The sequence below is a fragment of the Silurus aristotelis genome, assembly GCF_946808225.1.
Source record: "Silurus aristotelis genome assembly, chromosome: 20".
NCBI lineage: Eukaryota > Metazoa > Chordata > Actinopteri > Siluriformes > Siluridae > Silurus > Silurus aristotelis.
The window spans coordinates 14,160,420-14,184,413 of record NC_139593.1 but is presented as its reverse complement, the minus strand read 5'-3'; the positions used below and the strand labels follow the sequence as shown (position 1 = coordinate 14,184,413).

The 23,994-nt window shown below is 36.8% G+C and overlaps 1 protein-coding gene across 17 annotated transcripts in view; it reads left to right on the top strand.

Annotated features, from left to right (window-relative positions):
- LOC310715669 (FERM and PDZ domain-containing protein 4-like) overlaps positions 1-23,994 on the top strand; it is a 63,193-nt gene that overhangs the window by 13,033 nt on the left and 26,166 nt on the right. For 7 of the 17 annotated variants that reach the window (XM_083522245.1, XM_083522249.1, XM_083522244.1 and 4 more), the window contains exon 2: positions 23,112-23,231. In XM_083522245.1, the coding sequence (XP_083378371.1) occupies positions 23,112-23,231 (120 nt within the window). Of the gene's footprint in view, positions 1-6,251; positions 6,857-15,256; positions 15,391-23,111; positions 23,232-23,994 lie in introns of those variants that run through there. The other 10 variants (XM_083522247.1, XM_083522252.1, XM_083522257.1 and 7 more) reach the window with 3 other exon arrangements.

Sequence of the window (23,994 nt, the reverse complement as noted above, 5' to 3'; positions counted from 1 at the left end):
ATATATATATATAAATGTATTATTTGTGATATATAACAATTTATGAATAAACCTTCTTTAGAAAAGTAAAAAAAAAAAAAATGACATTATGTATATTATTCCATTTTCAGGCTTTTTTTGATATCTGGCAAATGTGTGTGCAGTCAAAGTGAAGACAAGAATAGCACCATATAATTACGTTTCAACTGCCTTTTTACAATATGTCTCCCAGCACTTGTGGTGTATTAACCTGAGTTAGTTGCATCTCAGGAGAGTAGAGTGTGTGTCATCTGGGGGATTAGGCGTTCTGCGGGAGAAAATTGCAGCTCAGATTTGTGGAGGGATATGTCAGGAAGATATGTACAGAAAAGTATATTATTTGTTGATATGAAAAGACAGACAGCTAAAGGGAGGAGATCATGTATATAATCTTGAATTTATTGTATACAGTATAAACTATTAGAAGTGTGTATTATACTTATTATATCATTTTAGTCACTTACAATGTTAGGCAGCCATTGTAAACATTTCTCAATAACTTTCCTTTCCTTGAATTTTGCATGTCATTTACTTATAGAGCATATATTTAGATTACATATACAGTTTGAAACACAAGATTAATTTGACAATTATATATTACAGTAATGTTTAACTGATATTTATTAGCAAAATAAACTAGATTGAATGGTTTATCTTTATCTTGGGTTCATTATTAGTACACACGTAGCACAGATGCAGTTAATTTGCACACATCTCTCTCTCTCTCTCTCTCTCTCTCTCTCTCTCTCTCTCTCTCTCTCTCTCTCTCTCTCTCTCTCTCTCTCTCTTATCCTACTACCTTATCTATGTTTGATATAGAGTGGCAGAACTCCACATCCAACAACCCATATATATATTTATATATATATATATAAATAAAAAAAAAATATTATATATAATATATAAATAAAAAATAAATATATATATATATATATATATATATATATATATATATATATATATATATATATATATATATATATATATATATATAGTCATTTTTGCACCCCAAACCTCACTGACACCATTCATTTGGAACTGTGGCAAGTTTCCATGGTATAATCTGGGTGAATAATCCATAGCTGGGTGTGCATTATTCAAATTAATTATACTCAACATTGGACGGTTCGTTGCTTTAAACTTATAGTTTGAAGGCGGATTTCTCTGTACCCCATTAAATTATGAATTACCAATTGGGCTATTTTCTTACCAACAGATGCTAAACCAGAGCAATTTCACTGCAAACACATCATACTGTGAAGTGTTCATTATCTAAATCTGGTCAGCGGTGGTCCTTTTTTTACTGTCATTCAACCTCCACAGTAATAATAATCTAATCATATTCAGAAAGTATAGGAGCATTGATGAAAGACAAGAAAATAATACATATTGGAAAGTGGTAGCTCCGTGGTAGCTCATTAATTCTTATTTTGAAATTGTATCTTAGTTGTTAAGATGTAAGACTGCTGATTGTAAGGTTGTGGGTTTAAATCCTGACACTATTAAGATAATGCTATTGGGCCCTTAAGCAAGGCCCTTAACCCTCAACAGCTTGGTTGTATAAATGGCAATTGTAAGTTGCTCTGTATAAGGGTATTGGGCCAAATGGCAAAAAAAAAGCAAATGATGATGGGAATATCAGCTATGAAATTCAGATTGCTATTTTCTTGGTATCTTCATGTAGAACACATTTTCTTTCTATTAGGCCGTGTCTGGTAAAGCGTATAGAAGCGTTATTTACAAATGGATTTATATATCAAGGTATTACATAATTAAGGTTTTGAGTTTTAGGAATTCAGGGAAGAAATCCAGTTTGGGGAATATATGGTAGGATTTATTAAGGAAGTGTGCTTAGGACTCCTCAACCTTGAAACTGCTCGTGCTTCACTGTGCTAAAGAGAATACCAAATGACATGCTAATGTACCTGTCTTCAACACATTGTTCAGTGACCTTAAATATATTGCTTTCTTGCTTCACAAAGGAAGGACAAAAGTTACCGTCCTCTCCTACACGGTATACATGCAATAGCAAAATAGATAGTTAGAGCACAAATACATAAAATATTTAACATTTATTTGCTCAGATGAGAAATATTTATTAGGGATAATATTGTAAATGGGTCATGTTTGCTACTAGATTTCATGTTTCAAAGCTGTAATTGCTCATATCAATTACATTAAATGTTGTAAACATTTTGCACAGTTACTTTGAAATAAGTGATTATTCATCTCTGTTTTGATAGATTTTTTTTGTTTTGTTCAATGCAGACACTTTTTAATACCAGCTCCAATAGCACACTTATAAAAGCGGTGGCCCTGAACCACTCCTGAAAAATATCTTTGGCATTAACGAAACAAACCATCCCCAGATCAAAGCTTGGTGTCTGTCTTATATAAAAGGTTTCTATTTTCCCTCAGTATGGCTTGCATTTTTCTGCCTCCTCCCTGCTCTTAACTTCTCTTTGATTCATGGGCACACCAAAATTTGTTATCAGTCGCAACAAGAATAGTGAACACGCTCTCCTTTTCAACCGTACAGAGGCTATGTGCCAAATGTGCCCCACCAGAATGACTTGCATAATATCGCCTAAGGAAAGGGTTTTATGTTTCCTTCAGTACTGCACAGCTCTGTACTCAGGTATGTCTTTGGTATTTTTGGAAGCTGGTGGGAAAAAAAAAAGGGAATATATTACTGCTTTGTTATGACTTTTTGCCCACATACAAAAGTACAGTTTATCACACACACTGTCACATTGTTATATCAGTTTAGACATAAAGTTAATGTAAAAAAAAAAAAAAGATTTGTGATTCCTGAATACTTCTATAATACAAAGCAGCTGAGCATCACAACCTAATGTCTTTGCTGAACTGTTGGAGAGGTGGTATCTCAGTTGTTAAGTCTTTGGGTTGCTGATCAGATGGTTGAGGGTTCAAGCCCTAGTATTGGCAAGTTGCCACTCTTGGGACCCTTAAACAAGGCTTTTAACTTTCTTTGCTCCAGCAATGCTGTATAAGAAATAACAATGAGTGGGATCAATTGAATATTCTTTTTAAAAAATTACACAGAGTTGGTCTTACTTTGTTGCTAGGGACAGCGTCCACTTTCTAAAAAGTCCTTGCACTTGATTTGGGACGTGTGAGGGATTTTTTTTTTCCATCCAGCCATGAGAACATGAATGAGGTTGGGCATTGGGCATTGGGCACTGACTGAAAGACCTGACATTCGTTTAGCATTCAAAGGTGTTTAGTGAATTAATGGCCAATGCTTGGTGAAGGTCCATCATCAGCAAAACATATCTATATGTACAACATTTCCTGTACAGGGGCTCAAACTAATTGAAAAGTCATTGTGTGGTGTCCACTTTCCTTTGTCCTAATAGTGAGCATACAGTATATAGTTATATATGCTAATACATGACATAATAGAATTGAATAGAATATAGAAGTCTCTCTGGATAAGGGCATCTGCCAAATGCCATAAATGTAAATGCAAATTAGTGCTAGTAGAGGGCATGTGAAAGAATATTCCAGTTGCATAGAAAGTAGTACAATACCATAAGTCTAATTTCTTCTTTCGGCTGCTTCCATTAGGGGTTTCCTTCTTCCTGGTGGCTCCATCCTCAGCATTCTCCTACCAATATACCACCCTTCTCTGCACATGTCCAAACCATCTTAATCCGGCTTCTCTCACTTTGTCCCTAAAACATCCTACATCCTACAAGCTGTCCCTCTAATAAACTTGTTTCTAATCCTGTCCATCTTCGTCGCTCCTAACGAAAAACCTCAACTCTGCAGTCTTTTAGTCAATGCCACTGTCTCTAAACCATACAACATCGCAGGTCTCACTACAGTCCTATAAACTTTTCCTTTTACTCTTGAAGATACCCTTCTATCACAAATCACTCCTGCTATCACTCTTCTCCACCCACTCCACCCTGCCTGCACTCTTTTCTTCACATCTCTAACACACTCTCCATTACTTTGCACTGTTGACCCCAAACTTCTCCACTTTCCCCACCTCTTCTCCCTGCAACCGCACCACTCCACTGCCCTCCCTCTCATTCACACACACACACACACACACACACACACACACACACACACACACACACACACACACACACACACACAGTCTTACTACTACTGACTTTCATTATTATAATACCATAAGTAATCCAACTTAATTTAATTAAGTATTGAAATGCATACTGGAAAGCCATTACTAGTTTGTAATGGTTATTATATTGGTTTTACAGCAACAGAATTGCTCTCCCTTTGGCATAGTGCTTTCCTTTGTTTAATTTGAAACTACAGTATTATGCAATGTTAAACACACTACTACATTTATACGCCTTTTGGGTTTGTCAAAAAGAAGGTGTTATGTAGAACTTTCCAGCAAAGTATTTCCCTATCATATTACACTATTTGAGGAAACTAAGAGCACTTAAGTAGCCAAAGAACCTTTGAAGAAGCAGGGTTTCCTCACTGCTTTTGCCAGTTGGTAGTTGTGTACACCCTGAAACAGTTTCCGATGACCTAAAAATTAGCACACAGTAATAGCAGCAATATTTCTTCTACAAGATCAAGTTATCTTTCTGTTTTTTTCTTGTTAGGGACAGGATTTTTGTTGACATTAGAAAAAAAATGCTTCAGGACATTAATTCTGGGCCTACTAGTTATCCAAATACCTCTTTTGCACCAAACATCTACAGATCATTAAGAAAGCAAAGGTTTCCCCAAACTTGCTGTATTGAGACGAACAGAATGATTAATATTGTCACAGATTATCTAACATTAACCTTGTCACCCTCCAGTCAGACCTGAGTTTGGCTCCCAATCATAAACCAGAGATACCCCAGTCACAACCCTATTTCAGTCAGACTTATGTCAGACTTCCAGTCGTACCCCAATGGCAATTTTATCAACTCTTGTCAGACTTCCAATCATACACCATTCATATTTACATTTACGTTTATGGCATTTCGCAGAGTCTCTTATCCAGAGCGAATTAAACGTGAGCAATTAAGATTTCCTCAAGATACCAGCAATAACTTGTGACCTTCTTATCTGGAGTTCAATACCTTAACCACTAAGCTACCACCTCCCTTATCAGATCTCCAATTATATGACACTCTAAGCATCCCCCATTATACTTCAACCCCTAATGAGGAACTTCATGGCCCCTCATACCTCAACGATACACCATTCTTGACCCAATCTCAGTTACAACCCAATTATTCACACAGTCGCTGTTCAATCTTGCCACAACTAGCCCATGATCATTCTGTTCACAATTAGTATAGTTTTTAAACTGCCTAGTTGCAGACCACAAGGGGGCCCCCTACAAATGCTTAAATCATTCGCCCCTTATTGCCAAAAACCTGTATTCTGCTGGGGGCCTTAGGCAACTGTTTGGAGCACTAGTATAAAATAGACTTGATGTCAACATAAACCTATATACTGCTTTAAAAGGGTTCATTCCAATACAATTCCAAAGTCTAATGCAGTCCTATATGTCAGCTTGATACCACACCATATGCTTCCAAGCTTTTTTTTACTTTTACTTTAAAACTTAATGACAATTGATTTTGTAGCTCAGTTACTTGCTAGTGTAATGTGACATAGGGAGACCAAGTGAATACGAAACAGAAATGCACTGCGTTAGGAGTATCTCACGAGACTTGGCGAGGACATAAATGCTGTTTCATAAACGCTGTTTCCTGGTGAACTTTGGTTTTTAATTTCAATTTAATAAGCTCTTCAGTTTTGATGTTTGATGTATGACATCATCCAGAATTGAGCATTTTGTCAACATCAGAATGAAAGAAGTCAGGCTGGATAGTGACAAATTCCTATTGGAAGTCTTTATACATGTTTATGCAGGATGATGTCAGTTGTCAAGAAGGGCTTTTGTAAATGTCAAATGTATTAGGTCCTAACACTCCTTTATCTTAATACATACACCACAAAAAAACAAAAGTGTGTGTGTGTGTGTGTGTGTGTGTGTGTGTGTGTGTGTGTGTGTGTGTGTGTGTGTGTTTGTGTGTGTTTGCACCTTCTGTGGAAAACAGGGTCTTGCTCTCTTGCCATCAGCAGTCTGACACTCTACTGCAGAGTCAGCAATCTGTCTCTCTGCTGCTCACCCCCTCTCTCTCTCTTCTTTCTCCTCGCCACACTCCTCCCTACCCTCCCTTTCTTTTCTGTCATCCCACTGGCATCAGGGTGAAGGGCTCACTAAAAAGAAGGAGTGTGCGTTTTCATCAGCTCAAGTGCCAGGGGTAGTGTTTATCATCGTCCGTCCTCCTCTTTCTCTTTCCACTCCTCTCTTAGACCCCTCCTCCTTCTCTGACTCCCTCTTTCTCTCTCTCTCTCTATTTCTCTCTTTTCACTCAAAGCTTCTGTCACCGCTGCTTTGCTCAGGCTCTTCTAACCACAGCTTGCAGGAGCGAGCGATGGAGAGAGTGCAAACACTGTGTACTTGCATTCCACCTGAATGAGAAGAAGAAGGGCTAGACTAGCACTGTACAAAACTCTTATGGATGCAATGCTGGATTGGATCACCCATTCTTCTAAATCCACTGGATTCAGTCCATGAGTGCTGGATCGGTTCCTTTCAGTGGAAGTCTGGCTTTGGACACAGGATTCTGTAAGGCTTGCAGTTCTCTTCTTTTGCTCCTGATTCAGCACCAGAGTGGCAGGTGCCATGGAGAGTTGAGCAATTTTGGGATTTGTAGTGAGCAAGCAATACGGAATCAGAGCTTGGATTTGTAGTGTGGGGACCACGGACAGGATTGTCCATGGACGTGTTTGGATTTTCAAAGATGGCTAAACTGACAGGGTGAGTGGAAGCACCACTATATAGTGTTTTCACTGCTGGGTCAAGAAGGGATTTTAGCTTACTTTGCACACAGTGATCAATTACTGGAGGGTTTGAGATATCTTGAAGGATTCTTTCATTTGTAATGCAAATGAAGTTAGAAAGTGGAAAATCAAGGCTGGGTTTTGCAAATGCATGTTATGTTTAAGTAAACAGAACATTTAATTAAAGTGTCCATTCATAGGCAAAAATGTTATTACAATTAATAAAATATTACAATTTAGATGCATTTTTTTTTGTATTATAGTGTAAATGAATATTCAACTCTATTGAAGCCTTTTGCTTGTTCAGATACATTGACAGAAACTTTATGTTAATAGATGCTGTATCTTTCCATATCCATGCCTATAGACAGCAATGACACAAATATACAGCTCTCTGCAACACATAAAGTTGCACCGATTTGTATTATTTAATCTGAGCCTTTATAATCTTTATATGGGATTTGGGTTTTTGATAATTAATGTTCCATGGTCTGTTTATTTGCTGCTTACAAAAGTTGATTGAAAGATAGAAAATTAGAAATAAATCTACTTAAGCTTGGTTGTTAGAGTGTGTGTGTGTGTGTGTGTGTGTGTGTGTGTGTGTGTGTGTGTGTGTGTGTGTGTGTGTGTGTGTGTGTGTGTGTGTGTGTGTGTTCTATAGGCTGCTATAATGCTTCCCTCTCCATACAGATTCTCTAAAAAAAAAATGACAGTGAGAGATTGATGATCATCTCTGACAAAGATTACAAAACACTGCAAGTGGCTCCAATTGCTGTCTATTGTCTCCAATGATAATTAGTTGAATAGTTATATTATATAATAATAATAATAATGCAATTCTTACAACATTTCATTGATATTCCTCTCACATTTTTTTTTTACAAAACTGAAAGATAAAATATTATTGAAACTTTTCAAACATTCATGATGCTCACAGTTTTTGTTTAAAAAAAAACAGAATATGAATTATCTTCAGATCTTTTAACTTCCAGTTTCACCATCTGCCTGATCATATAAACACATCCATGTGCTCACATCAGATTCACATCTTTGTGTCTGTCAGAGACCGAAAAAGCTGATGGGTTTCTGAAAGTGTATTTGAGTAACCTTCAGGGAATGAATTTCTCCTGTGGACTGTTAAATAGAAGAGGGTGTGAATAAAATGCACCACTAAACCATTACAATACTGATATTTATGGTTCTCTCGTTAGTGTGAGATTGTACACTTTGTATTGGAAAATGATCTACTGTATATTCTTATTCTTATACTGCGCTTTTTATATGGCTTGTGAAAAGCCTTTAATTGCCTTTCAGAGAATTTTGCTTGCCTCTTCACACGTCATCATCCTTTATGAGTTCTTTTTGTTCCTGAAAAAAGGCTACAAACACAAACTGTCCCTTAGCTAACTCCCTCCACTCTCTCAAATCCATCATACAAATGCTCTTCTTTCTCTCTTTCTCTCTTTCTTTCTTTCTTTCTTTCTTTCTTTCTTTCTTCTCTCATTTTCTTTCTTTCTTTCTTTCTTTCTTTCTTTCTTTCTTTCTTTCTTTCTTTCTTTCTTTCTTTCTTCTCTCATTTTCTTTCATTCTTTCTTCTTTTCTTTCTTTCTTTCTTTCTTTCTTTCTTTCTTTCTTTCTTTCTTTCTTTCTTTCTTTCTTTCTTTTTCTTTTTTTTCCTTTTCTTTCTTTCTTTCTTTCTTTCTTTCTTTTTCTTTCTTTTTCCTTTTCTTTCTTTCTTTCTTTCTTTCTTTCTTTCTTTCTTTCTTTCTTTCTTTCTTTCTTTCTTTCTTTCTTTCTTTCTTCTCTCATTTTTTTCATTATTTCTTCTTTCCTTTTCTTTCTTTCTTTCTTTCTTTCTTTCTTTCTTTCTTTCTTTCTTTCTTTCTTTCTTTCTTTCTTTCTTTCTTTCTTTCTTTCTTTCTTTCTTTCTTTCTTTCTTTCTTTCTTTCTTTCTTTCTTCTCAGACTCTGCCATGTTGGGACATGAGGAAATGAAATGAAGCCAGTGGCAGTTAATTATATTTGACTTTACAGTAGAGAGTAGACAGTTTCCTTTTTTAAGTTTGCATCTGTGATGTGTCCTAAATTTAGAAACACAAGATTCACAGCATGCCTTTAACTATGTTTTTCAGTCTTCTTCCGCTACATGATACTTTAAAGGATAACTCACATTTGAGCAAGTTATTTCCTGCTGAACTTCTCTGATATTATAGTTGCCTGGTGGAAATGATATATTTCTAGAGAAAGCTTTCTGTTGCTGACCTTCTGTCAAACCTGTCATCTCACATTAACAGCTTCTGTGACAATATCATTACAGTTTTCTCACTCTGAAAAAGAAAAAAAAACAAGGACAACACTACAAAACCCATCAACACTACCTACACTGTGGGAGAACTGGACAAAAAACACTGAATCATTCTTTATTGTGAAATTTGAGCAGAGAGACAAGAGCTCTCACAAATAATTCCATTATAATTAATTGAATGTTAATATAAAATGAAGTCACTTCCCCTATATCTTAACCCTTGGTAACACTTTCCAAGCACATAGTTTTGTGAAAGAAAGAAAGAAAGAAAGAAAGAAAGAAAGAAAGAAAGAAAGAAAGAAAGAAAGAAAGAAAGAAAGAAAGAAAGAAAGAAAGAAAGAAAGAAAGAAAGAAAAAGAAAGAAAGAAAGATTGGTGAGTAGATTGATGGATGGATGGATGGATGGATGGATGATCAATCGGTAAATAGGTAAGTGAATAGATACATGAATGAATGAATGAATGAATAGATGAATGAATGAAAACGCATGTACATACTTGGACAAAATTTCAATAATTCTTGAAAAATCGCTTCAATAATGAATGCAATAAATGAAACTGACAAAAGAAAAATTAAATATTTTGAATTGTGGTTTAACAGAAGCGTTAAAAAAATTATGAAACTGTCCTGGGCAAAAATAATGGTACCCTTAACCTAATATTTCGATGCACAAATCTTTTGAGGCGATCGCTGCAATCAAACAATTTCTGTAACTCTCAATGAGACTTCTGCACCTGTCCACAGGTATTTTGGCCCACTTCTCATGAGCAAACTGCTCCAGCTGTCTCAGGTTTGAAGAGTGCCTTCTCCAGACTGGATGTTTCAGCTCTTTCCACAGATCTTTAATAGGATTTAGATTAGGGCTCATTGATAGGCCACTTTAGAATATTTTAATGTTTTGTTCTTAGCCATTCTTGGGTGTTTTTAGCTGTGTGTTTTGGGTCATTATCCTGTTGGAGGACCCATGACCTTCAACTGAGAGCGAGTTGTTCCGATGCAATGATAGTCTTGAGATTTAATTGAACCCCACACAGATTAAAGACCCCCTGTGCCGGATGCAGCAAAGCAGCCCCAGATCATAACCAAGCCTCCTCCATGTTCCACAGTAGGTACAGTGTTTTTTTCAATGTATCCTTTATTTTTGTGTCTCTGAACATACAGCTGATGTGACTTGTTTTGATTTAGTCTCATCTGTCCAAAGGATATTCCTCCAAAAACTTTGTGGCCTGTCAATGTGCATTTTGGCAGCAACGGATCGTGCAAGCTGACACTGATGTACCTTGACCATGTAGTTTACCTCTAATCTCTTTGGAAGTTGTTCTGGGCTCTTTGGTTCCATTCATATTATCCTTCTCTTCAATTCGTCACCAATTTTGCTCTTGTAGCCTTGTTCAGGGAGGTCGGCTACAGTCCTGTGGACCTTACACTTCTGGATAATATGTGCAACTAAAGTCACAGGAACATCAAGCTGCTTGGAGATGGTTTTACAGTCTTTACCTTTAAAGACTTGCTTGTCTATAATCTTTTTTCTAATGTCCTGAGACAATTCTCTCCTCAGCTTTCTGTGGTCCATGTTTAGTGTGGTGCACACCATGACATCAAACAGCAAACTTTTCACCCTTTAATTAGGCAAATTGACTGATTTACAAGTTTGAAGACACCTGGTGATGCTAATTACAGGGCCTACTTTAGTTTAACATGCACCTATGGTCAAATGAACTTTTCTAGGGGTATCAACATTTTTGTCAACAGTTTCATGTTTCTGTTGAACCACAATTCAAAAGCAAAGTCTGATATTCATTAGTTAGTTTTCAGTAAACTATTTATTTTTTTATTACTTTTGTCGGATTGAAGTTATTCTAGTGACCATTGTGGGTTTTTCTTTCTTTAATGAAGGGTATCAACAAATCTAAGCTGTCTTTATTGGAAAGCTCATTGTGCATTCATAGCATGTCCCTAATGTACAAAGCAAATTGAAGTATTGATGAAATGTAATAACAAAAGCTGGCACAAAAAATTTTGTACACATTATTTCACTAGCACATTATTTTACTTGTTATTTTGAAGTAAAAAAAAAATTAACATTTTAAACATAGGTTAGGGGATGAGTTGAGGATTGTTTAAAAGACTATCGCTAGGGTTTTTTCTTCTAGTCTGAGACCTGTGCTGTTTAAGTGAGGGATTTGAGCCTATGTCTCTCTCTTACCCTTTCTCTTTGTCCCTCTCTCTCTCTCTCCTTCTCTCTCTCCAACTCGCTGGGACACTCTGTTCTGCCGCACTGGGTAGTGGGCTCTCCGCCAGCTTCTGTGAACCCCCATTACATGCACACACACAGTGCACTCTGCAGTGTCATATTCTAACTTCTTTTAACCCTTGACGTATACACACACACATACACACACACACACACACACACACACACACACACACACACACACACACACACACACACACACACACACACACACACAGACACACACACACACACACACACACACACAAGTTCACATCTGATGCTCCGCTGCTCCGTATTAGACCCTTTCAGACCACAAGCTTTATGATATGTTCAATAGCACATGATATGCATGAGTCTATTTTCTTACTGATAACTGATCAAATAAATTCAGCAGTACATCATAACAACAATGAGAAAACAATTAGAAAGTCAATCTATTTTTGTTTTTGGCTTCTGAGTAGCTGTTTTTTTATATGGATTAGGCGTCATTTTATCATTTTGGATGAAATAAACGTCAAATTGGATTAATCAAATGAGTAAAAAACCTTCAGCTCTAAGTGAATAGTAATGTGATACAATTGAAATCCAGGGAAGAAGTATTTCTTGATGCAAAACTGAAGACAGTTTTGTGATGTGCGTTCAGGTTTCATTACATCTGCTTGTGTTAATAATGAAATATTCATTCATTCAATCATTCATTCATTTTCTCCCGCTTATCCGTAATTCGGGTCGGGGGGGCAGCAGTCTAAGCAGGCCCCCGCCTTCGACTGCTGCCCAATCCTCACAGCACCGTCCCTTACGGTCCCTCCTGCAGGTGGTGAGCCCACGGGAAGTGAAATATTCATGTAATCATAAAACTTGTGAAATGTTTTATTGTGTGACGAGAAAAGGGTGAATGCACCAGAATGCAACAATTCAAAATTTCCATCCAACAAAGAACAGTATTCACAAACTATTATGAATTATTAGCTAAATGCAGTAATACATTTATACACAAAGAGAATTATAAAAATTTTGACTTATCAACAAGTAAATATTTAATACATTTATTTCTAACAAAATTCAACCACAAATCTAGTTAGAATTTATTGTGATATTGCTGCCTCTGTAACTTCCGAGTCATAAAAAACCCTCATAGCTCCAGGGATCAAAAATTAAGTCACAGGTTCTTCCTGTGTCTCTATTGGGTTTCCAGTTTTTTTGTTTCTTCCAGTCTCCCCAAGACATAGCAAATGGAATTAACTATGATAAAACCATTATATAGACCTAACTGATGCAGAATCTATCTTCTTCTTTCGGCTGCTCCCGTTACTCCTCCATACTACTCTGTCCTCTACATCTGCCTCTTTCAATCCACCTACCTGCATGTCTTCCATCACCGCATCCATAAACCTCCTCCTTGGTCTTCCTTTTTTCAAAACGTCCCTCTAATAAACTCGTTTTATATCCTGTCCATCCTCGTCACTCCCAATGGAAACCTTAAGATATTCAGCTCTGCAGTTTTTTTAGTCTTCACTCTCCTCCTCTTCTTCTTCACCTCCAAAACCATCCTACAAATCACCATCCGATGCTGTCTAACTGCACTGTCCCCCACCAACACCTTACAGTCTCCAATCTCCAGGTTGCATCTCCTGCATAGAACATAGTCCACCTGTGTGCACCTTCCTCCACTCTTATATGTCACCCTATGATCCTCCTTCTTCTTAAAATAAGTGTTCACCACTGCCATTTCCATCCTTTTAGCAAAATCTACCACCATCTGCCCTTCCACATTTCTCTCCTTAAAGCCATACCTAATAATTACCTCCTCATCACCTCTGTTTCCTTCACCTACATGCCTATTGAAATCCGCCCCAATCACCACTCATTCATTCCTAGGTACACCTTCTACCACTTCATCTAATTCACTACAGAATTTTTCTTTCTCCTCTATCTAACAGCCCACTTGTGGTGCATAGACACTGATGACATTTATCATCATCCCTTCAACTTCCACCTTCACGATCATCACCCTATCAGAAACTCCACTACATTCTTACTGTACTCTTCCTTCAGGATCACCCCTACACCATTTCTCTTTCCATTTACACCATGATAGAACAGTTTAAAGCCACCTTCAATGATTCTGGCCTTACTCCCTTTCCACTTGGTCTCCTGAACACACAACACAATCCTTATACACCCTCTACCATTTCATCTAATTCACTCCAGAAATTTTCCAACATCCCACTTGTAAGCACTGATTACATTTATCATCACCCCTTCAACTTCGAGCTTCATGTTCATGACCCTATCAGAAACTCTCTTCACCTCCACTATACTCTTACTGTACTCTTCCTTCAGAATCACCCCTACACCATTTCTCTTTCCATCCACACCATGATAGAACAGTTTAAACCCACCTCCAATGTTCCTGGCCTTACGCCCTTTCCACTTGGTCTCCTGAACACACAGCATATCTACCTTTCTCCTCTTCATCATATCAGCTATCTCTCTCCCTTTACCAGTCATAGTACCAACATTTAAAGTACCAACCCGAACCTCCACTCTCCTACACTGCTCCTTTTTCTGCAGTCTCTAAAGGCGTCTTCCTCCTCTTATTTTCCTCCTTCAGCCAACAGTAGCCCAATTTCCACTGGTAACCTGTTGGCTAACAATAGCTTTAAGCATCAAATCTCATCAAAAAAACAGTTTTTCTTCATGTGTATAACATGACACAAGCTTGAATTTTAGAACAATAACAAAGCATATCCAGCAGGGATGCAACGATATATGAGTACACTATTCAGAATGAACAGATAATGTGATACAAATAGGATGTGCACTATGATTATTTTTTTTTATTTTTATTTTTTTTAAGAAAGCATGCCAGAACTTTTTATAGGGCACCTGTTGTGCATCAAGACCATGCTTCGGCAGGAAACAACAAAAAAAGTCATGTGAATGGAGGTTTTTATTTTCATGTGGTTATGCAGTGAGTCATGCTGTATAAGGAGCTTGCTACGAGAGGGAAAAAAAACACTTTGCCTTTATTATTAATATGCAATGCAGCATGCATTTAGAACATCCAGATTAACTGCCTGGTCAGGAGGTCACTCTGGATTAAAGATCACATCCACTTTAGGGCATTACTGTTTAGGATCCAGATAAGGATCTAGATATTTGAAGCACTAAACCAATACAGATAGTGTCATTCATTTTTTCCTGATTTGCTCTTTATATTTTTTAATATCTGGATGAAAGTCAAAGACTTTTCTAACGTAAAAATATATGCACATACAGATTGTTCTGTTGGAGATAGAAATCTTTTTTGAGATGCAGTGCGATTTTTGGTTATACTCTGCCCCATTTATAAAGTGATCTAAATTATTTACACAAGTTTGAGAAAACTTTTCTTGGCAAAGAACGTAAAATCCATCCAAGGAATGGCAGTTTTATGGAGTGCTTGCTAATCTGTTAGCATCCTCTTAAAGAGCAGGGACCCACTTTGCAAATGAATAATGCACAATGGCTAGAGGTGAACCCAGAGTTAAAAAGGCTTGGAAAGTTCACAATGTTTGGCAGGTGAACTGAGAAAATGTCACATACCGAGGCCTGCATGTTCCTAAAAGAGCTTTTTCTTAGATTAGTGCAAACTTTTTTTACACTCCTCCCATTGATGCTTTTTGGCAAACATGTTGCGGCTCGTTCTTCCTCTGTGGCCAAAACGCGCCGACTGTCATTGCCTTCTGTTGTATAGGACTAAGGGGAAAATATATTAGAGATGATTATTTAAAAGGATGTATGTTTTGAGCAGCATTGGTATAGTGGAACTAAATCTGTTCTGCATTTGTTTAGCGCCAAATGGGTTTGGATGAAGGCCTCAGGTGGTGGTCTGGAGAAAGAAAAGATACGGATTTAACAGTTTCTCTTTCTCGCTCTCAAATGGCCTGCCAGTTGTTCTCCTGACGATCTGCACTTCTTGAAAATCTGTAAGCTGAAACATTTACATTTATGAGTATTGCTTGAGTGTACTGCTGCAGTTTGATGCCATTTGTTAGCAAATTAGTTGGCAGAGTAAAATAGAGATCTGTCATGTCATGGGTGGCATCGTTGCCATCGTGTATACACATTAAAGCAATATGCAGCTGAAAATCTTTAGATTTAAAATTAACATCTGGCCGCCTGCCAAATCGAATTTGTGCTGTTGGGAAATTTGCCAGCCAATTGGACAAGTTGTCTTGTAAATATGGCCATTAAATATAGTTCCCCTTTAACCCTTTAAGCATCTGCCTGCCCTTTATCTCACAGCTATATTTTGATTTCTATACATGATCATCCATTCTCTCTCTTTTTGAGCTTAACTTGACCAAAGGACTTTTTTCAAATGCATTGTATCATAAAGAACTTTGTTACAAGGCAGAGTGAGTGTCACAATGAACTCTTACATTCTCTGTCTATCTCTCTCTAGCATCTATCTTATACGAGTTCGTTTTACGATGCTTTTGGGAAACCAAGTCAGTGTCAAACAGTAATGTAGTGGGCTGGGTGAGCGAAAACTACCAATAAAGCAGATACATCAATTAAAAATAGCTGACAGGTTGAGAATGACTTTAGGTATAATGGCACTGAATTGCACACACTCATACACACCATGTTCTTGTGAGAATAAAATACTGATTGTGAAGGTTCCAGCAACAGTGAATGGATTTTTTCATTTAGCGAAAAAATTATAACTGGATACTCAACTGTTGGCATCTAGTCACAATGACTGAAAACTCATGTCCCCGATTTTGCTGACTGGTGTTTAAATAGTAAACTTTTTTTTTTTTTTTTTTTTTTTTTTTATTGTCTATTTTTTGCTTTACTGGAAAGCGCCTTGTGCTCCTTTTGGTGGTTGTAATGCGCTTTGTAAAATAAAATTTGATTGATTGATTGATAAATTGTTTCCCAGTCATGGCTATTTTACTGGTTTATGGCTAGACTCTTTACAATGCCTTATTAACAGTACATTTTTAACAGTTTGGTATTTTTTCTGCACCACTGTGTAAAATCTGAAGACTGGCATTTGTAAAAATCCTGTGATCATGAGTTTCTGAAATACACAAACCAGCCTTTCTCAGAGTCACAGAGATCAAACCTTTTCCTCATTGTGATGTTTGATGTGAGCATTAGCTAAAGCATTGGACCTGCAGTTGCATGATTTGATGTATAGTGTTGCTGCTACATGATTGTCTGATTGGATAATTGCATGATGTGTCATGCTATGCGTATTAGAGTTGATTGGGGCAGTGGTGACGTAATGATTAAGGATTTGGGTTACAGATCAGAAGGGTGGGGATTCAAGACCCAGAATTGCCAAGCCTCCACTTTAGGGCTTTTAACCTTCTCTGCTCCAGGGTTTACTGTATCATGGCTGACCCTGTACTCCAACCCAAACTTCCAAACAAGTTTTGTAAAAAAAAAAAAAAACCCAAAAAATGCTGTAATGTATGCTGCAATGTGAGAAAATAATGGCTTCTTCTGAATATTCACACAGCAGTAACCTGGAAAAGCACATTTCATTTCACAACTTTTTGTATATATAATTAAAATCGGCAAACCACCCATATGGAAAGCACAAACAACCAAATGGTCTATTTATGAGCGTGTAATGGAATTGTGTTTGATACAGAAAGTCTTAAAAGGCCCACTATGTTTTCCTGTTTTATGGCAGCATTTGGCAGATGAATATTTTAATATCCAGATGAAACAATGCCAAATAGCTATGGGACTGCTAAAACATCTTTCGTCTGTAAGAGCTCCAACTGAAAAGAACGGTCCTAACGAAAAAGGTTGCATTTCTCCTAATGACGATCTTTTATTTTCATTTATTTATCTATTTATTCAATTATTTTGCGAAATTCAAAGTTTTTGATTTGCATTTACAAAGCGTTGTAGTTTTTTCATGTCTTTCGAGTTCTATGTTACATTGCTAAAAGAAAAGAAAGGAAAGAAAAGAAAGCATATAAACGTGTACCAGTGCTTCATTTAGAAATAAAAATGCTGAAAGAAAACCTTCAGTCATCACACCTGATGGAAACTATTGGCTTGCGATCTCTATTGTGTTCATTTGTTTCTGGGGGAAAAAATACCTTTTGTAAAAAATACTCATTCAATTTGTTGATTTATAGCCACTGAATCAATAAAACTTTTAGCACAGCATGATGCCATGCCTTTTCTGAGTCATAACAGGGCATAAGCAGACCCGGTGGCATACAATATTAAATATATTGTACTCCTAGAACTGGTAGTTCTGTGAAAAAAGTGACATGGTGGCATCATTTACCTGTTCACTGTGTGCTTTTTTGTGATCTTTAGTGCCTAGTGAATATATTTCACGCATAACAATGCAGCGAGACTCATCTGAACTAATGCCATTTCCTTCCTTTTGTTTCTTTTATATGAGAGGAAAGAAATAAACTGATGTCTGTGGCTACTTGTAATGGAGCCAATAATACAATAAAAAAGGAAGTGCTTTAAATCTTTGCCTTTTTTTGGAACCTTATTTTTGTTGGAAAGGAAAGTAATTTCATTCATGCAGAAAAATATGTAGGGCACACCTAATAAATCTGTTATGATCACTACTATTGTGATAAAAAGTTCAAAGAGTTTTTATTTTGTTAGTTGTCAGCAATCAAATAAATAATGAATAAACTTGGAAAACTGGACAATCTGTATATGCAGTAACTAGTATAGTAGTAATAGTAGTAGTACCAATTTCAACCCCATTGCACCTACTTTTATACATGAAATAAAACCCAAAGTGCTTTTTAAGGTAATTAACAACAAAAAAGTATACAAAAAATATAAGAATCGTAACATAAGAAGATATAACATAAGAAGATAAAAAGAATCAAATAAAACATTCTCACTTGTATATATTTTCACAGTCCACAGTACTCTGTCTTTCTTGATGTTTAATGATTAAGCGCATGCTCATGTTTGTTTCAAATTTTGCATTTTTGTTGCATTGTCTATTGTTGCATTTTATTTTAATACATTTAAAGTTCACATATATCCGCTCCTGCATCTCGATTCTTTGATTCATATACCGTAATTTCCGGACTATGAAGCGCACCCATATATAAGCCGCACCCACTGAATTTTACAAATCTTTTTATTTTGAACATAAATAAGGCGCACCTGTCTATAAGCCGCAGGTGTCTACACTGAAAATACCGCTTGCGCTTCCTTTAGGAGCATAGCGGTATTTTGGGAATAGCCTGGTCACTTGCTCACTGTCTTCCTCCTTCCTTTCACAACTATTTCTCTCGGGAGTTTATCTTTTGGCATTGTCGTGCGTTTAAAAAAAACTTTTTTTCTCCCGATGCCGTGCAGCTCAGAACACAGGTGAGGTGCGTTTTTTCATTAATTTCATTAATGTTATGTCGCTCAGTTTTTTGGTTTGAAGTTTGTGAAACCGGAAAAACCCAGGAAAAATTCATAAATTAGCCGCTTCGTTGTTTAAACCGCTGGGTTCAAAACGTGGGAAAAAGTAGCGGCTTATAGTCCGAAAAATACGGTGGTACATAAGAAATTATAATAGCACTAATAATAAAGCAAATATTATATAAATAAGTATAATAATGTACTTTTAGTTCAACCCTAACCCTAGATTTGATATCTATTTGTTAATAATGACATTTTAGACACATACAAAACACCACCAAAAAAAATCCATATATTTGAATGTTTTATTGAATATATCGAGAGGCCTGCACCAAAAACACATGCTCAAGATTCATCTTCAGAACATTTGCAGTACTCATAGAGACGTAGTCTGCATTTATTCCCGGACATATTTCATGATGTGTTAATACGAACTATTCCTTAACTCTTTTTCTACAACTAGTGGATCGAGCAGAAGAAGTCTGGTTCCTTGAGGTTTCTTCTTCCATTCATTTTCTTTCATTTTTTTCTTGCTCTCCAGGGATCTAAATCTACATACTGATTTCTGGCAAGCTGCTTTGTGACAATGCAATTTGTTAAAAGTGCTAAACAATGCACTGCCTTTTTAGTTTTTGCTCCAACACTCACTGCAAATAAGCAAATAAATTACGAAACCCCCTGAACAACTGGCTTTCTTCACTGGATTGCTGAAGCACAAACCCTCATCCTTCCCAGCCCCCACTTTGAGTGACATCAGATCCCAAGCAGAGCACTGAAACTTTATTTGTTCCCCTTTCCTTCCTTTCCTCTACACACACCATTCTCTAAATCCTCTTATTGCCACAAATTGTGTGGATTTGTTTTCTCCCTGATGAGAAGGATTAGAAGATAAAGCCAGAGGGCCCAGTGTGTCAAATCTGTCACCAAAGATCGCCTTAACAACTTGACTTCTCAATCCACACAGCCCATGCTAGCCACCAAAGGATGTCAAGATGAATTCAGAAGGACAGGAGACTTTTGAAATTAGAAGATACTCATCTATAATGAGCGATTTGTGAGTGATCAGTTACGACAGCTTGGTTTAGAGGAATGTGTCATAAAGCTCATTCGCTTTAATATTAATATGTTCTTGTCAAAGTAATCCTGTGAAAAGATTTAGTGTGATTGTGTTTAGAACATTTGGAGCTTCACTAAAGAATAGCCTGCGTGTTTGTACAATTTGCTTGGTACATCTTTCGTACACATCGACTTACCTGGAAAATGTGAACAGGATGTGCCTTGAAAAAGGCATGTATTTGATGATCTTGACCTCATTGAATAAGAAGTTCCTTGACACACTATATTACAAACAGTTTGCGGACACCTGGTCATAAGTAATGTACCGTAATTTCCGGACTATAAAGCGCACCCATATATAAGCCACACCCACAAAATTTGACTAATATTTTTTATTTTGAACATAAATAAGCCGCACCTGTCTATAAGCCGCAGGTGTCTACACTAATGTACTTTACACAGGCTTTAACGAAAGACACGTCACACACGGTGTAACGGGTGAAATATGTTGCGCTTCCTTTAGGAGCAGAGCGGTATTTTGGGAATAGCCTGGCAGAAGCGAGCTCTCCCTTCACCCTGACTCAACGCGCTACAACGGCTTGTATCTAAACAGTAGCCGACCAAGAAAGTCATTGTTCACTGTCTTCCTCCTTCCTTTCACAACTATTTCTCTCGGGAGTTTATCTTTTGGCATCGTCGTGCGTTTAAAAATCACCCGATGGAAGTTTTTTCTCCCGAAGCCATGCAGCTCAGCGTTTTTTCGTTTCCGTTCGGAAATTTCATTGGTCTAATGTTATGGGGCTCAGTTTTTTGGCTTGAAGTTTGTGAAACCGGGAAAAACCCAGGAAAAATTCATAAATTAGCCGCTTCGTTGTTTAAGCCGCGGGGTTCAAAACGTGGGAAAAAAGTAGCGGCTTATAGTTCGAAAAATACGGTATGTGCTTTCTCGCATTCCATCACATTCCACATTTAGTCCCAATTTGCTCTTATAATTCCATCCACTCTTCCAGGATGATGTCCCACTAGATTTTGGCGTGTGCTTGTGGAGATTTGTAATAATTCAGACACACGGGTGTTAGTAAAGTCGGGTTGTGATGTAGGTGAGGAGAGGAGAGGAGGCCTGGGGTGCAATCAGAGTTCCAATTCATCCCAAAGGTGTTCAGTCGGGGTTAGAACGCTATAGCAGGTCACTCCAACCCATGAAAGCATATCTTCATGGTTTTTGCTTTGTTGGACAGGGGTACTGTCATGCTTGAACAGGTTTGGGTCTCCTACTGCTTCAAATTGTGTGCCTCCAGTGCTGCGATAACAGTTTGGAAAAGAACCACTCATGGCTGTGAAAGTCAGGTGTCCCAGTACTTTTGTTCATATAATGTATCCTAAACATAAGATCATGAGCAACATATATCACCGTATTTCTGATCCTTTCATTATGCACTTTTGGTAATAATTTATTTTTAATAGTACCTACAGTAGGTCTTCATGGTACATTTATAAGCAGTGTTTATAATACTTGCTTATAATCCCTGATATTTTATAAAACAATGCTTGTGGAATTATTTTGGGATGATACATTGCTGCTAATAAACAGTGATTGCATTTCAGTGTTGCACAATGGTAACACACTGATGAAAGAGAAACATTATCATCAGGAGATCGTGAGTGTGATTTGTGCTCTTGGTGAGACAAATTACATACTCTTTCTCTCAATGACACTTCCTGTCGGTGTAGATAGTAGCACAGTGGTTAAGGCTTTGGGTTTCTGATCGAAAGATCAGGGGTTTAAGTCCCGGTATTGCCAACCCGTCATGCTTGGGGCCCTCAAACAAGCCCTTAACCCTCTGTGCTTCAGGGATGCTGTAACATGGCTGATCCTGCGCTCTGACTTCAGCTTCCTAACATTGCTAGGATATGCAAAGAAAGCGTTTCACTGTGCTGTAAAGTACATGTGACAAGTAAAAAGTACCTTTCTTGTGATAATAACATAACAACAGATTTATCCTGTAAGTTCAGTTATGCGGAAGAAGATAGTTAGGTTTCACTCCCCCCAACTCGTAGCTGTTGTGACAAGGGAAAGATGGCTGAAGGGTGGGAATTGGCAGGTGACCCAAATAGAAATAAAAATATATAATAAATTAATAAAAAATTGAGCAAGTGAAACCGCAATTAGTGAACCTGCAATGAAAGCTGCTAAAAAAAATTTTCTTTTAACATCTCATATCTAGTTCTCATAAGAGACTGGAATTGAGACCTCTTCAACCGAAGTGCTGGTGCTCCATTTTTGAAGCACCATTCAATACTACAGTAATTATTTATGAAGCCCATGTGTCAACCATCAAACTAAAGTGGTATTCAATCTAGATTTATACCATTCTTTTAAATCACTATATAATACCTATCAAGGCTACAGACATTCATCAGTAATAATACAAAATAAAAACCTGAACAATGTATTGTTCTATGAAGAAAATTGTAGTATGTGGGTTAAGGTTGATTTTTTTTATTATTAGTATTCCAGCAATGACACAGTCAATGAGCCAATTAGCAAAATTGTCTGTGCTTTTCTTTTATTTATTTATAATTTTTTTCTTAAAAATACAATTTTATATTATTAATATGTCACTATATCATATTAAAAGTAAATCAATGGTAATGAAAATAAATAAATACATATGCTGGTCAGGTGAGATTTGAAAATAAATAAGTAATTAAATAACTAAAATAAACACCCATTACCATAAGTTTTTATACAGGTTTGTTTCTTCACTGCTTCTAATTTGCATGAATGTCATCAAGGATTTTGCAATAAGGACATGTTTTATTTAGCAAGCACAATTAATATTTACTTGTATTGATTTTAAGAATTGAGTTTTTCCCTGACCAACAAACAGCCAATTTCATTCCTCAGTAGGAATTATGGAAAGGTAGCACATCAGTGCCGCAATATCTCAATTACATCATTATGTTAATTAACAGTCAAGGCCATCGCAGGCTTTCCAATTTCCTGTTCATGGCAGTTTGTTGAAATAGATCACGGTGCCAGATGTGTAATTGGGAGATAAGTCAGATAGTATGTCATACACGAAGTGCAAAATTCGAAATGTGAAAGTGCTAATGACATTATTCAATTTAAAGCTATGTTACACTTTAGTCATTATTTCAATCATTGAATATGGCAAGGTACTTTTTTTTTTAGATAATCACTTTATTTTTTGCTTCGCTTCAGCCATAAGAATAAATCCACCGTCTGGCCTCCGCCCTCTGGCAGCTGGGCTGGAATGCAGGGAGCTGCATCATATGAATGGGACATGACCTCTGCACGTGACACCAGGGACTGTTTTATCAAGTAAGTTTTCAAGGCTTCAGACAATATTGCTTTAAACACCAAATTGGAAAAAAAAGGTCTCAAGCAAACTCTGGGCTTCCAAAAACTGCTGTATTTGTACAAAATAAATTTTTTAGTTTATTTTGCAAACTATCTTATTTATTTTTTAGTTACTGTACCTAGTTTAGATTTCTTCTAATTCAATGTTAGATTGTGTCTTGATTAAACACTGTAGCTGCATTTCTTGGGCTGCGATGAATGAGAGAACGTTTTGGTAACTACAGAATGTTTTTATCAGAATGTTGTTATCTGTTTAATCCCTCATTATAAACTTTGTAGTTTTTTTTTTATAATAACAATAGGCATTCTATTAATCGTGGTTAATCACTGTTCCATTAAATCTCAGTTGTTTAAAGGTTATATGGTGAAAATTATAAAAAAGGGAAGTTTAATATATAGCAGTCATATGTTATAAATTGTGGGGGAAGGTACTAAAATGAATTTCCTGCAATCACTTACTGAAGTACTGCATTTATGAAGAAATGCATCGCATTTATTGAGGACCTCATTAAGATTAGATTTTGCATACAGAATATTCAAATGCATGCATTATGCTTTAGAAATTGCTTATTTAATTAAATAATGTCAACGAAGCTGACATAAAGAAAAGCTTCCCACAAACATCTGGCACACAAATGCTTCATTATGAGCATTCTGGAAAAACTCATCAGGTGAAACATTGAAAACAACTTCATTTAAAAACAAGGTTTATTTGAACCGAAAA